The 16439-nt window shown below is 41.5% G+C and overlaps 1 protein-coding gene across 1 annotated transcript in view; it reads left to right on the forward strand.

The window, feature by feature from the left end:
* The window catches only part of GPR139 (G protein-coupled receptor 139), a 30326-nt gene extending 16800 nt beyond the window's left edge, over positions 1-13526 (forward strand). The window contains exon 2 of the mRNA XM_060786406.2: positions 6457-13526. Within this exon, the coding sequence (XP_060642389.1) occupies positions 6457-7391 (935 nt within the window). The 3' untranslated portion in view covers positions 7392-13526. The remainder of the gene's footprint in view (positions 1-6456) is intronic.
* Positions 13527-16439: the final 2913 nt, after the last annotated feature.

Below are 16439 nucleotides of genomic sequence, written 5' to 3' on the forward strand. Positions count from 1 at the left end.
ACTTTCAGTGGGACAATGAATTCTACTAACAGAAAGATGGAGTAGCTATGGGGAGCCCTCTCAGCCTGGTCATAGCTAACTTCTACATGGAACACTTTGAAAAACAAGCCCTGGAAACAGCAACAAAAAAGCCCACGACATGGTTCAGATATGTGGATGACACCTTCACCATTTGGAGCCATGGAGAAGAACTCAACAGGTTTCTGGACCATCTTAACAGCATCCACCCAAAAATCCAATTCATAATGGAAAAAGAAAATGAAGGAAGACTGCCTTTTCTAGATGTCCTAGTTATCCGCAAACCAGATCAACAATTGGGTCACACCGTCTACAGAAAACCCACACACACAGATAGATATCTACATAAAAACTCGAATCATCACCCAAGTCAAAAAAGAAGCACCATTAAAGCCTTGGCAGACCGTGCAAAAAGAATCTGCGAACCCCACCTTCTCCAAGATGAACTGAACCACCTCAACTGGGCTCTCCAGGCCAATGGAGACTCTACCTCAGACATCAGAAGAGCTGCAAGACCAAGAACAAGCCACGAGAGTCAAGATGAAGATCCACCCAGAGGAAAAGTGTTTTTGCCATACATCAAGGGAACCACTGACCGCATAGGGAAGCTGATGAGGAAACACAACATACAAACAATCTACAAACCCACCAAGAAAATCCAACAAATGCTACGTTCAGCAAAGGACAAGAGGGATCCTCTCACCTCTGCAGGAGTCTACCGTATACCATGCAGCTGTGGACAAGTCTACATAGGGACCACCAAACGCAGCGCCCAGACACGAATCAAGGAACATGAAAGGCACTGCAGACTACTTCAACCAGAGAAGTCAGCCATAGCAGAGCACCTGATGAACCAGCCTGGACACAGCACATTATTTGAGAACACAGAAATGCTGGACCACACCAACAACCACCATGTCAGACTACACAGAGAAGCTATTGAAATCCACAAGCATGTGGACAATTTCAACAGAAAGGAAGAGACCATGAAAATGAACAAAATCTGGCTACCAGTATTAAAAAACTCTAAAATTACAACAGCAAAACAGCAGAGAGGAAACAACCAGGCACAGATTAACACCTTTCAACAAAAGATTTTCCCAGGCTCAGCCAGGCCTTCAAATGCTAATGAAGGTGGTCAGTTGAAACATTCACACCTAGCTCCAGCAGAGAAGAGCTCTTTGCCCCACCCCAGCCATTCCACAGATATATAAACCCATTGTCCTAATTCCAACAGACTTCACTACCTCTGAGGATGCTTGCCATAGATGCAGGCGAAATGTCAGGAGAAATGCCTCTAGAACATGGCCCTATAGCCCGAAAAAACCCCACAAGAACCTATTATTATTATCATCATCATCATCATCATCATCATTATCATCATCATTCTTATTAGTAGTATTAGTAGTATATGCACACATATGCACAAACACTAATACTTTCATGTGGGTCTTGTCTTCAGAAATACGTATTTCACCATATGCAGCCTAATTTTCCTTCCCCCATCAATATATTGGGTGCTCAGTCATAGCAAGCAGTCATTAGGCCAGGGAGATAATCGGTCTGATTTCCCCCCCCCCTCCCCCATTAAAATTTAGTGCTAAAGATGGATTACACCTTAGGAAGCCACTATTGCCAAGCTGCTGGTTTAGCATGCCTGCAGTTCTCGACCACTAAGCCTTGTGGAGTTTTATTGACAAATCGTGTTCCAGTATTTTCAAACACAAAGGTCTGATTCTAAAGCATTGTGTGAACTGTCCTCTTTATATAACACAAAATCACCATTATGAATAACTTGCTAAGAATCTAACCATATACATGTTTACTGAGAAGTGAGTTTTTCTGTGTTCAATGGGTCTTTTTTCTTACAAGTCAAAATCAGTACCCTCACTGTATTCAGTCTGGGTCTCTGGTTCAAAGCATTTCAGAATTACTGGACATTTTTTCCAACTAGCAGCAGAAAAAAAGAAAACAACATAAGCAACAAGTGAACCTACAATCAAGGTGCCAATACAGTGATATCTTGACCAGAATTTAATTTGTTCTGTGATTGTTCTTAAGTCAAAACATTCTCATCTCAAAACAATTTTCCCATTGAAATGCTATTAATCTGCTCCCGAGGGGTCTGAAAACCACCCCATTTTTGTTATGTATTTTTAAATTGGAAAATGTATTTTACCAATAACAAATATTGTATAAAATTTTCAGAAATAGGCAATGCTTGGTGCATCCAGCCGTTGTGGCAAGAAATCAGATTTGAGGTAACAAAATGTGTGTTGGCCAGTATAACAGCAAGGCAAGACAGCATCATTTTCATCATGCTGTGCGATATGTACAGTACTAATTCCAGCCTCCCTCTTGCTCTCGCCCTCCCTCTCTCTTTTTTTTGAAGCAAAACATAACAGTACCAGGAATAAAAAGCACACAAGTGAACTAAACCAAACTTCTGCTGTGGACAACAACCTCTCAAAGCAGAGAGGAGCATGTGGCAAGCAGGCAAAGGCACGCAGGCCGAGGCACTGAGCTATGAGGTACAATGGTTGCTCCAGTCTGCTGCAAGCCCTGTACTTTTGCATTAGACCGAGGTTCTACTACACCAGGGTGCACTGAAATCTCTGGAGTGGAGTCTCTGGATTGGACTCCTCCCAGAACATTCAGGGGAAGCAATCACACAGAGCTGGAGCAGCTTAGGAAGAGCCAGAGATGTTCCAGCTAGGAATCCAGTCTAGGTTTTGTTTCTCTCTGTCTTGCTGTTAGAACTGGTTTAGGGGGCAAAGAGGCCTCTTTTGTACTGTTTATAGGTCAAAACCCCGTTGAGGTGTCAAAATGTCACTCGAGGCCAAGTGAGGATTTGTAAGTTTTGTTGGGACATTCTTATATAAACGTTCTACTGTCCTATGAAAGCCCTGCCCTGTGTTGGAGTTCATCCTGTGATTGTGGCTAATGATCAGGGTACTTACTCTGGATGTTGGGAATGACAATGATGTTTCTGAGGGTCATGTACCTGTTGATGTTTCTAATGATGAGATTGCCCTAGATGCAGAGAATGACAATGGGATTCCTGTTCAAAGTGTCTTTTCTGATGAGAATGCTCCTGAAGGGTTTGGGGATGATGGTATGGCCCCTGGAAGAGGGCCTGAATTGCTACCAGATAATTCCCAGGATTTTGAGCCTGAGAAAAGCTCAGCACCTGGGCCAGCTGCAGAAATTAATGAGCCTGTAGATAGAAGGCATATTTTCAGTCAGCATAGGCAAACAAACCAATCTTTCTGGTGCTCTGCCAGACTGTGAGAGAGATTGATATCAGAGTCAAGGATTAAACAAAATCCATTCCTGGCCGCTTGGGACATAGAGTAGATTAGGGGATAAAAGTGCCAAGTACATAATCTACAGTCAGATGAAGCAACATTGGAATTGAGTTAAGACATCTTTTCTGGTCCTTGGAAGCCTTGCCTTAGATAGATTCATGTATTTTGTGCTTTGTTTGACTTCATGAGTCAAGTTTTGGAGTTTTACCTTGGAAGTTTCTGTATTTGTTTTCCATGAACTCTGATGGACTTATTTTTTGGACTATTTGTTTCTGCTTATCTTTCTACCTACTTTGATTTACCTATTTTTATGGAGTGTTTTTTTTTTTTTACTGCTACTGCTTTTTAAGTATCTTCAATAAATTGCTTTCATTTTTACTCACCTGTGTGGTGTTTAAAGTCTGAGGGCTTTCTGGGCCAGGAGTACAACACCCTGTTGCATAGTGCACTAGTGATAAGGAAAACATTTTAGAAAGACATTCCAACTAATCTTAAAACCTTAATTATGCTGATAGAAGTGCATTTCTGTCTTCCTCGTTGTCCCTTTGTATGAAATAACTTGAGGGTTCCAACAAAATGGCAAATCAGAAAGGTTGTGGCTTATAGGTCACCTATTCTTCACCCTGTCCATCCCATTACTTAAACATTTACACGTGCCTCCCCACTGCAGGCAATCAAGCTTAAAATTAGCTTGCATTAATCTAAGAGGGTTACAGTAAACGTTGGTCTACAAGTCGCAAATAATACACATTCATGGTTTACTTGAGGGAAGTATATAAGGATATTTTGTTTTATTCCACTCTTTTTTTTCCATTTTTATTTGGAGAAATTCACATAATTATTCTTGATTGGCCTTGAAAAGACAATCAGCATGATCCAGAGTTAAACATTAAATGTGGAGCATTAGCTCTGCCAGAGGAGTAATTACTAAACGCATATGAAAATGTCAATACTTGGCAACACACACCGTTAGTAAATGAAGCTCTATGCTTTGTTCGTGAACTAATTAAATGTGTTGATGGAGCAAGAGTGGGTGGTGAGATTATTCTGAAGAGATTGATCTCTCATATTTTATGGTGAAAGTGGGATTAAATCAGAGCCCATTTGAAAAGAGAAAATGTTGAACCATATTATGAAAAGCCTGATCTCTCTCGTCTAGGCCCTGGCTTTCTGAGCTCAGCGAAGTTGCCACATCATGTGCTTTCAAATCATACCTCACCATTGGAACATTTCAAGGGCCTTCATTTGGCCTAGACCCTGTTCTGGTCTGGCAAATGCACTGAAAAGTTTTTAACAGGGTTGTGCATTGACCACCACACGTAGACCTTATTCAGTGATTCAGGAAAGAGCCCAGTTTGGCTCAGACCAGTTCAGAAGTCTCCCCATTTGATTTAGGTTCAGGGGCAGCTGGTAGTTCCAATGTTAGTGGGGTTTAGTCTAAGCTTTAGAGAGCTTTCCAAGTTGTTGCATCCATTTTGGACAAAAGGTTCAAAGCCTTGGATATTACTACTAAAGTTCAGATAAAAACCTGGTGCTAATTCACTATTCTACCCAAATGGGCGTTGCAAGGTTGACTGTACTAGAGTTGTGCGCAGAACCATTTTCCTTTGTTTCATTCGTTCTTTTGTTACTTTCATTACCTTTGGGAGCATGTAACGGGAAGCCCCCTCCCGGTAGGAAAATCAGCTTGATACAAAAGCAAGCGGGAGCTGATCCCAGCTCCTCGACTGCTTTTCGTGAGCATGTAGTGATCCATGCCTCCCTGCCTTGGGAAGTGTGTGTGTGTGTGTAGTGTTTAGGCCTAGAAAGCACGTGTGCCTGCCTGCAGCTGAGCACCTCCTTTAGAGTAAACCACTGAAATGCCTGGAACCCCCCCCCCCCCGAAAAATTATGGGCCGATAGAAAACAGATCTTTCAGCATCCCAGAGCGAAAACAGATATCTGCCCTCCTGATTTTATAACCCAGTTCAAAGCAGGGGCCTTATTCTCCATGTCACAGCAAAGCAGAGACACAACCCATAAAAAAGAAGAAAAGTACTTCTGAGTAATAGCACTTAAAATATAGACATTCCTGGCCTTCAGAGGACAGCTTGGTGGCTTCTTTTAAAGAGTTTTGCTACAAAATGAAGACCTTTACAAAATGTAAACTCATATAATCCAGTTCAAAGCAGATAATGTGGATTATCGACTTTGATAATCTGGATTATATGGCATCATAGAGGGGGCCTAACTGGTGCCATCATAATGTTATGTAGAATTGCATAGCATTTTATGATTAATAATAATGACACAATTGACATTGCGCTTTATCTCCCCGGAGGGACTTAGGGCCCTTTTTAACATAGCCATATAACCCAAATATCAAGGCAGAAAATCCCACAATATCTGCTTTGAACTGGTTTATTTGAGTCCACATTGTCACATACTCCAGTTCAAAGCTGACATTGTGGGATTTTCTGCCTTGATATTCTGGGTTATAGGGCTGTATGGAACAGCCCTCAGAGCAGATTACAATACACATATGAGGCAAACATTCTATGCCTTTTCTACACAGTGAATAACAATATGCAACACAGAGAAAGGTAAAGACCTTCCGCTTTTTTCTATCTCTGGCATGTGGAAGCAATGCTCAACTCCAGCCATGAGGAGGTTCTCTTGTTCCATTTTTCCATGCCGAGTAGCCTGTTGTCCATAGGCATCTCCAACTGTCTTGCCGGCATATCTACATATCTGCATGGGGTACTCTTTTACCTTCCTGTCAAGGTGGTACCTATTGATCTACTCACATTGCATGCTTTCGAACTGCTAGGTTGGCAGGAACTAGTGTTGACAGTCGGGAGCTCACCCCGACTCGTGGCTTCGAACTGTCAACCTTCCGGTCAGCAGATTTCCTGCAGCTAGGAGTTTAACCCACTGTGCTACTATCATCAGCTGCCTGAGTGGTGTGTCAACTCTGGAAGGAAAGAAAATAATTTTTGTATAAATAAACAAAAATAGTTCTGCAAGCTAAAATGCAGTGGGCAGGAAACATAATTTGTCTGAGTATTCAAATATTGATTGTCATTCCACTTCCTGTAAAATTAATGCAACTCTTTCCTCTCTTTCTCCCTCTCTCTCCCTCTTGCTGCAGCGAACATTTTGACAGTCATCATCCTGTCGCAGTTGGTGGCGCGCAGACAAAAGTCCTCCTACAATTACCTTTTAGCTCTAGCAGCTGCTGACTTACTGGTACTCTTCTTCATTGTCTTTGTTGACTTTCTGTTGGAAGACTTCATCCTGAAGAAACAAATGCCCGAGATCCTGGACAAAATTATTGAGGTCTTGGAATTTTCTTCTATTCACACGTCCATTTGGATTACTGTGCCATTAACTATTGACCGGTACATAGCAGTCTGCCATCCGCTCAAATACCACATGGTTTCTTACCCGGCTCGCACTCGAAAAGTCATTTTAAGTGTTTACATCATTTGTTTCCTGACCAGCATTCCATACTATTGGTGGCCCAATATTTGGAAGGAAGACTACACAAGTACGGTGATTCATCACATCCTCATTTGGATCCACTGCTTTACTGTCTACTTAGTCCCTTGCTCTATTTTCTTCATCCTGAATTCAATCATTGTGTACAAGCTTCGTCAGAAGTGCAATTTCCGACTGAGAGGGTATTCTACAGGGAAAACCACCGCCATCTTGTTTACAATCACCTCCATTTTTGCCATCCTTTGGGCACCGAGGATTATCATGATACTATATCACCTGTATGTCTCCCCAATAAACAACAGCTGGTCGGTCCACATTGTCTCAGATGTCGCCAACATGCTAGCCCTGTTGAACACCGCCATCAACTTTTTCCTGTACTGTTTTATTAGCAAGCGATTCCGCACAATGGCCGCTGCAACGCTTAAGGCCTTCTTTAAATGCCAGAAGCAACCTGTTCAGTTCTATACAAACCATAACTTTTCAATCACCAGCAGCCCATGGATATCTCCAGCCAACTCTCACTGTGTTAAAATGCTCGTTTACCAATACGATAAGAATGGGAAGCCTATAAAAATATCGCCCTGATTGTGATGCAGATGGTTCCCTCCGGGTGCAAGATATGTTGAAGTTGTTACGTTCGTGGGATGTTATGGCCCAAATCGTCAACTGCAAAGAGCAGCCGTTGGATTTCATGTCTCCCTGAGATTCAGAAGATCGTTAGGGTAGAACTGGAATAAACAGGAGAAAAACAAGGAGAAAGCAAATCAGCTTCACCTCCTTTAAGCACATGGTGTAACCTTGAAACAAGAGTGCCACGAAATGTTCTTGGTGAAAAACTATTCCAGTGCAGACGTATTACTTTGAATGAACTGGGTTGATCAAAATACATCCACACTGAATAATCTATCTATCTATACATATCTATCTATCTATTTATTTATCTATCTATCTATCTATCTATCTATGGATGAGGGTTGTTGCCTTACTTGCCCTCGATTATTTGGTTTCCTTTTCTTTTCTGTTGCATTTTATATCTGGCATGGAATCCTACTGCACAGATTTTCTACAGACAGCACAGAAACAAAGTGAGCCACCCACAAAGTATTTGTAGGAAGCCTATGCTCAACTTTGAGGACTCTCTGGGACAGAAATGGGAGTCACCTTTCAGCCATAGCATGCCAAGCAATGCGGAAGCACTTGCAGCCATCATCTTGAATGCTGAGTCTGACACCATATCCAAAATTGTTAATGAAAAGGAGAAGAATGTTATCTCAAGAATAATAATAATAATAATAATAATACCAACAACAATCAAAACACACAACACTTGGGCATCCCTTTTGGAATCATGACCTTTAAAGGTTCCATGCCCACGCCTTGCAAGGTGCTTTGTTTATCTATATTCCTTTGCATTTTAATGGAGTCTATAATACCCATCGGAGCCTAAGGACATTGTAAGACTTTTCCTGGCGAAGCTCTTGTTTGCATATATGGAGGAGGGTAAGATTGTAGGAAACATAGGGGCCCTTTGTACCTATAAATTCCAGCATTTCCTCATCCATGCTTAAATGTTATTGGGATGAGAGAGAGATGCTTGTGGAAGTCACATACCATCAACCTCGAGATTTTCCACCATGTTGTTTGGACCGCATGTTTAAAAGAAGCAAAGGTTTCTTCAAAAGAACCATCTTCACAATCTACTAAATATATTACAGATGTCACCGGCAGATGAAGCCACAAGTAGCAAATGAAGCAAAGGAAATGGACATTGTTTACTATTTCTTGTTGAGTAATTGTTTCAGTGCATGCTCGCCTTAAATAATACGAAACGGTATATAACCCATACAATCTTGTTCATTTGTGGGATTTTGACACATGAGTGGACTGTTTCTATATGCTTTCCAGTCACTTTATTAAATGTGAGCCAAATTCTGCTCCACACTTTTTTTCAGTAGAAATGGTCTCAAACCCATTAAAAAGATCTAAAGGTAGGATTCTGGAAAGGCAGGCCAGATCTACACTGCCATATAATCCAGTTCAAAACAGATAATCTGGATTCAGAAACAAGTTTATATGGCAGTGTAGATGGGGCCTCAGATACCATGTAGCCAAATACCATGTTGACTGTAGTTAAACTAGATTAATGCGTTTATAGTTCCTTTTCATACTTATGGTAGTGAATAGATACTACTGCTGACAATTAAGTGAGTATTACATTCATTTGGCAGGAAAATTGCAAGGTTGGGTCAGCTTTGCTTAGCAGCTTCATAGGGGACAAGGCTTGAAAGTTTAATATGTTAGGAAAAAAACGGCAGGATGGTTGCGTGATTTATAGTTTTCTCCTTTCTCAATCATGCCCTCCCTATGCTGCGCACTGAACTGATTGTCTTAGAGGCAAGCTATAAAAATCAACCCAAACATTGCAGAGTTCTTTATCAGTAGACAGTAGAGTTTTTACTGCACAGCCTGACCTTGTGCCATTCACTGTTTAATGAAACACTTTCACTCTGGTTTTCAGAGGCTTTTAATCTTGACATATTGCTTTTATGTACAATTATATAAACACATCAGGATCGCATCATATCGTATCAGTATATACAATGATATACTTACAACAGATATCAGCAAGAGATGTACAGCAAGAAGTGAGAATCATAGCAAGAGAGAAGGTACATGCTTACTACCCACTTTTAAACCCATTGCTTCTCATGATCAAACCGGGACAAAATGGAAATGGTGTAATTCTTGTCATGCCTGTCACATGGTCATGACTCAAGCTTCTTTGTATGTCCTTCAAGTTCCACATTACCATTTACTTAACCCTTCAGTGGGTATGTGACTAGATGTTCATTAGAACTGTATTTTCCAATAAGTAATGCACAATGGGGTCTCAGTCAATGCATTTTCTATCTAACAGTCTAACATAATATGTCCATGCTCTATATTCATTGGGTTTCTTCTCCCCATAGAATAGTAGGGAAGCATAGGTACAATCATGCAGGATCCAAATATCTTTCCTCTAGCCATGATTCTCTGGTATTCTTGAGTCAGAAGACATTTATTTCAATAGGATTTGCTATTATCGGAGGTTTCGCATCTCCATGTGAAGCCCAGGAACATATCCCCTGTGGATACAGGGGCCCTACTATAGTTTTTTGAAATTGAATCTACTCCAACATTCTGGAACTTTGCTTAACTAGGTCTCCTTCTACACTGCCATTTGTTGTTTATTCATTTAGTCGCTTCCGACTCTTCGTGGCCTCATGGGCCAGGCCATGCTAGAGTTCCCTGTTAGCCGTCACCACCCCCAGTTCTTTCAAAGTCAAGCAAGTCACTTCAAGGATAACATCCATCCATCTTGCCATTGGTCGGCCCCTCTTCCTTTTTTCTTCCATTTTCCCCAGCATCATTGTCTTCTCCAAACTTTCCTGTCTTCTCTATGTGGCCAAAGTATTTCATCTTTGCCTCTAATATACTTTCCTCCTGTGAGCACCCGGGCTTTATTTCCTGAAGTATGAACTGGTTGGATCTTCTCATGGTCCAAGGAACTCTCAGAATTTTCCACCAACACCACAGTTCAAAAGCGTCTATCTTCCTTCGCTCAGCCTTCCTTATGGTCCAGCTCTCACATCCATAGGTTACTATGGGGAATACCATTGCTTTAATTGTGTGGATCTTCGTTGCCATTGTGATGTCTCCACTATTTTATCGAGATTGGCCATTGCTCTCCTCCAAACATCTTCTGATTTCCTAGCTGCAGTCCACGTCTGCAGTAAACTTCCCGCCTAGAAATACAAAGTCTGTCATTGCCTCCACGTTTTCTCCCTCTGTTTGCAAGTTATCAATCAGTCTTTGTCATAATATTGGGGTATTTTTATGTTTAACTGCAACCCAGCTTTTGCACTTTATTCTTTTACTTTGGTTAGAAGAACACTGCCATATAATCCAGATTATCGAAGCAGATCATCCACATTATGTGTTGTCGGAAGCTTTTATGGCTTGGTTGCTATGAGTTTTTTGGGCTGTATGGCCATGTTCAATTGGAAATTTTAATGAAGCCTTTGCCTTGCTGGAGGGATTGAAAACTAGGCAACCTTTTGTAGCCCTCAAAAGTATTTGCATGCAGGAATATGCAGCACATTTCATGTACTAAGAATCTGGAAAAGGGTCCCAAAAACTTAAAGTCATTTTTAGCAGAGTTTTATTCTGCGTTGGGTCCTGATCAAAGGAATGTTACCTTTTGGCTACAACCCCCAGAATCCCCAGACATCATTACCTCTGCCAACTGGGGGATTGCAGCTACTGTAGTTACAATTTTTGAGGTCTGGTTAAACCACATGCAATGATTGTATATACTAAGAACATTTACTGCAATAAGAAGTCAGTGAAAAATGTTAATGGCCATAACAATGACAAAATAATGCACAAATATCCAGTGCTTTACTACAAGCTTGAATGTTCTGGAACATAAACCATATGTTCCAATCCTCCACTTCTTAGTCCTTTTCCTTTTGTACCTTTATTTTATTAACCTTTGAAATGTTCTGTGTTCTTGAGTTTGGATGATCACATATCATTGTTCCTCTGAAATGTGCTTGCCGGAAGGCTAGATGGAGGAATTACATGATTGTATACATCAAAGTGCATATATATACACAATATATATATATATAAGATTGACAAATGTATTTTATATCTGAACTAGCATGAGTGCCCGCCATTGCATGGGTTATTTGAAAATGTCATATTTTTTTTACAAAATGCATAAGGTTAGGTAAACTACAACTCACATCAGGCCAGGTTAATCCCCTGAAACTTCAGCAGTAATTAAAGTTTGTCATGTTGGAGAAGGTTGCTCTAGAAGCATCATCAGTGGGGTTCAGTGTGGTCTCTGGCTGGTGGGTCAGTCCCCTCAAATCCCTCCAGTAGGTTCAGTTGGTCATAGGGGTTCTGTTTGCCAAGTTTGGTCCAGATCCCTCATCAGTGGTGGTCACAGTGTCTCTGGATGTAAGTGAACTATAACTTCCAGAAATGAAGGTCTGTCCCGTGTCCCGTGTCCCATCCCCCAAAAAAACCCTCCAGTATTTTCAGTTGGCCATGGTGGTTCCATGTGCCAAGTTTGATTCAGGTCCATCGTCAGTGCGGTTCACATTTTCTCTGGTTATATGTAAACTACAACTCCAAGCTCAATCCCTCCCAAACCCAAACCCTTCCAGTACTCAAATTTGGGCATATCAGGCATGTGTGCATCATAGTTTGGGATCATGGTGCTCTCTGGATGTAGGTGAACTACAACTCCCCGCAAATTAAGTTGAATCCCCCCCCCCCAAAGCCCTCAATTATTTTTTGTTGGTCATGGGGGTTCTGTGTGCTAAGTTAGGTCACAAATCTAAAAAATTTCAAGAATGTGTCCCCCTCAGATACAGGGGTCATACTGTATATTAGAGGTGTGCAAATCTTCATTTTAAAATTGTACGTCATGTGTAATGTGTAGTTTTGTATATATGAACAGATATTTAAAAACACAGGGGGGGGGGCTGCCCATGCAAAAACTTAAAATCAAAACTCACCCAATGCTCGGAAGCCTATCAAACTCCATTTTTATCTCACTCTTCAAAAGCCCTATTTTGTAGACTTGCTTTAGTGCAGTGGTTCCCAACCTGTGGTCCATGGACCACCAGTGTTTTGCAAAAACTAAAATATGGTCCACGACCTCACCGTTACTACACCGTTGCAACAAGAGCAACTGGTCTAACAAAACCCTCTTATGGTGCCAAGGCTTATTAAATATGGTTTTTTGTGGGTGAGCAGATGGCGACTACTGGATGACATTTGTTCTGTATCAGAAGCTAGAGCTTATGTGGTTTGAAGTCTTGGTTCTATCTTCTCCTCTCCTCTGCTTCAGTTCCCCCTGTTCATAGCCTTTCCCAATAGTATAGTTACCTTCCTTTGTATTCATTTTTAAGTGGATCATAAAAACACCCCCCAGAGGCGAATGTTAGTAGGTCTATTCCATTTCCCTGTACAGAGCTTCTTGCTGTACTCCTCTTTTTTTTTACAGTCACTAGAGGCTTGGGACATTGTCTGGAAATCTCAGTTCAAAGCAATCCAAAACCAGGAATTCTTAGTACCTGCATTCAGCAATATTTTATACCTTCAGTTCAAAGGACAACAGAAGCTTTTGGCTAGCCTAAACTTCACAGGAAAGAAGATTAAGACAATTCCCCAGAAGCATTTGATCATTTGGACTGGGGAATTGTGGGAATTAAGCCTTGCTAGAAGGCAGGCGCATATTTCTTTGGGCCCCTTCCACACTGTCATAAAATCTAGATTATTCCTCTTTGAACTGGATTATATGGCAGTGTAAACTCATTTAATCCAGTTCAAAGCAGATAAAGTGGATTATCTGCTTTGATCATCTGGATTATATGGCAGTGTAGAATGGGCCTTGTATTTCACATGTATTTCAAGTGTTTATTGTTGTAGGAGGGTGAGGAAGAGGAGATGGGGGAAACCTGTTACATTTGGACCATACAATGAAGTTTGTATATAGGTACTTTCAGTTTCAGCCTTTTCCTCATTTCAAGACAAAATATTATGAACAAAGACAAAATATTGACTACAGACTATTCTATTAATGTAATTTACTACCTATTGAAACTGTAACTACTGATATTTTCATAAATATGTTTGGCAATATCTGTTTGTATCTGAATAAAATTCTCCAACACAGTGACTGTATCTCTTTTTGGCTAAGTTTTAATTTGCTTTTCCACTTTAAAAATAGTGCTGCAGAAAACTAACACAAATAATTTCAAAAAAAATTTGGGGAAAAATTGACCCTGAATGAGTAGGCTGATTTATTTGCTTCATTTTTATCCCCACCTTTTCCACCCCGCAGGGGACTCAAGGTGACTTACAAACTGGAAAATTCAATGCTGCATGGACATAACAATAAAAGAGGCCCCAGATATTGTGGATTATCTGCCTTGATATTCTGGGTTATAAGGCTGTGTGGAAGAGTCCTCTGAATTCCTAATGTCCTCCCTGATCTACCAGTGCCAACATTTGCCAGGAAGGAATTATGACAATTATAGTGGAATCTAAGGACTCTTCCAGACAGCCCAGAAATCCATGCCAAAGCGGGTGTTAAAAATCTGCTTTAGCGTGGATTTCTGTCCCCACTGCCAACCAAAAGCCCTGGCTTTCCGGGGGAAGGAGGGGAGGAGATGGCTACATGCCACTCAGATTACTATCAAGATTGCATGCAGCCACCCCAAAGCCCCCCAATTTCACCCTAAAAACTAAAAAACTTACTGGGACACCATAACGTTCCTCCTCATGTCCTCCTGGCATGAGGAAATGACATGCCAGGAGACCTGGTTGGGGGAGGGGATGGATGATTGAGGAAGAATGTTATATGTATGGTTTTTGTTTTTACTTGTTAGAGGGAAATTTGAGGTTTGCGCAGAGGGGTGGGTGCCCACTTGAAGCCTAAAAAAGCTGTGTGGACTGGGCCTGGGAATCACATGACACGGTCTCGAGGTCCAATCCACACATGGGCCATACCTGATTACACCAAACATAATTTGGTTTTACCGGAGGCATTATTTGGATGCCCCTGGTAAAACCAAGACAGGTCCGGCTTTTGGGCCTGTCTGGATGGGCCCGTATTGCTATAACTCTGCAGCGTGATGGTAGACTTTAACTCTGGGAACAGAGTTCTCCATATTCTGCCCCGGCTTTGTCCAACTGAAGCCCCTTCTATCCTGCCATATAATACAGATTATCAAAGCAGATAATCCACATGATCTGCTTTGAACCGGATTATATGAATCTACACTGCCATATAATCCAGTTCAAAGTAGATAATCTGAATTTTACATGGCAATAAAGATGGGGCCCAAGTTCTCTGTATAGCAGCCAGGAACAAGATGGAGTTGCAGAAGTCAATGATGATTCCATCTTCCATTCCACTTTGGTCAGCTTGCTGAATTTGACTGTAAAATTGTGATGGGTTCCTTTAGTTTACCACCTACCTTACTGCTCAAGTCTCCCTTCCTGAGATGATTGAGCTGGTCTTGGTGTTGAGGTTCCTGCAACTTGTTGTCCTAGGGAACTTCAATATCCATGGTGAGACTGCTCCGTCAGGAGTAGGCCATCATTCCATGTCTTCCTGGAACTGTCTGGCATCACCTATGCAGCAAGGACACACTCTAGTTTTCTATGCTGGGAGGGATGATGGAGGTATGGGCATGGAAGACAGTCCTGTAGTTTCATTGACATGAACAGACCATTCCATGTTAGGGTTTTGACTCATTGGGACTTCGAGCCTCTACAGCAGTGTATTCCCAAACTCTGATCATCCATTTTGGACTTCCAAAATTCCTGACCATTGGCCAAGTTCATTGTGACTTCTGGGAGCTGAAGTCCAAAATAGCTAGAGGACCAAAGTTTGGGGAACACTGCTCAGCAGGAAGGGTGGGTGATTGTTTGACCATGTGAAGAGGACCTTACTTACCGGTCCAAAGTCAGATGCAAAGCAAGCTTATAAACCCTTTAGCTGTTGTCATCCAACGCTCATCCAACGTGCCTTTCAAAGCAGCTGTTTAGCACAGCAGATATGAGGGGTAGCTATGTCCAAACCACTTATTGCTGAACTCCTGCTGACTTTTCCTTTTTAGCTTTCTCATTTCTCCTTAGTCTTCTTTCAGAGAGAGAAAAAGCACTCTCAGCCCCACTGAGCAGAGCAAATAAGAGCCGCCTTGGCAGACTCAGATTGTTAAATAATAATCATGCAATTACCTCTCCAAGGCTGGAATTGATGGCTCAGCCATTATGGCAGCATGCAATTAATCTAAGCGCATGCAACACTTTCCAGACACAACAAAGAGCCCAAGACACTCCAGACCTATGCCACGCAAAGACAATGGGAATGGATTTACATGCAGTCAGTTGGGGGGGGGGGGGCATGTGTTTATACTGGAAACCTTTTTGGAAGCCTGATTTGCAAAACTGCATAGTCTTACCATGGATAGTAATTTCAAATATCGCAACCCAGTACTTTCCAATCCCATCAATGAGGTGATGCCCAAAACAGCTGCTAACAAGAGCAATACTTCCTTTTTTAAAATTGGTTTTCAGAAAGAAAGAAAAGAAAACATACAACACCATGAGATACAAAGAAGAAAAGACACACAAATTTATTTATTTTTATTTCCGTCACTTTTACCCCGCCCTTCTCACCCCCAAGGGGGGACTCAGGGCGGCTTACAGAGAAAGGCACAATTCGATGCCTTGTCACATATACATACATATATAAAAACAATTAAGCAATTACAATTAAAAATTAAATCATCAATACACAGTAACACCATAAACACAGTAGTAGGCTAATCCTGAGCTCAGCGTTCGGAGTTCCATAAATCCATTCCGTCTTGTCCAGTTCCAGCTCGTCATCAAGTCTTTCTTTAGCTGCCAGAATGTCCAAATGCCTGGTCCCACATCCAGGTCTTCAACCTCTTTCTAAATGATAGAATTATTTATTTATTTATTTCTTGCATTTATTGACCGCCCCTCTCAGCCCGGAGGCGACTCGGGGCGGTGAACAACAACAAAGAAGACAGTGTACAG

The sequence above is a fragment of the Anolis sagrei genome, chromosome X (assembly GCF_037176765.1).
Source record: "Anolis sagrei isolate rAnoSag1 chromosome X, rAnoSag1.mat, whole genome shotgun sequence".
In the NCBI taxonomy this organism is placed as follows: domain Eukaryota; kingdom Metazoa; phylum Chordata; class Lepidosauria; order Squamata; family Dactyloidae; genus Anolis; species Anolis sagrei.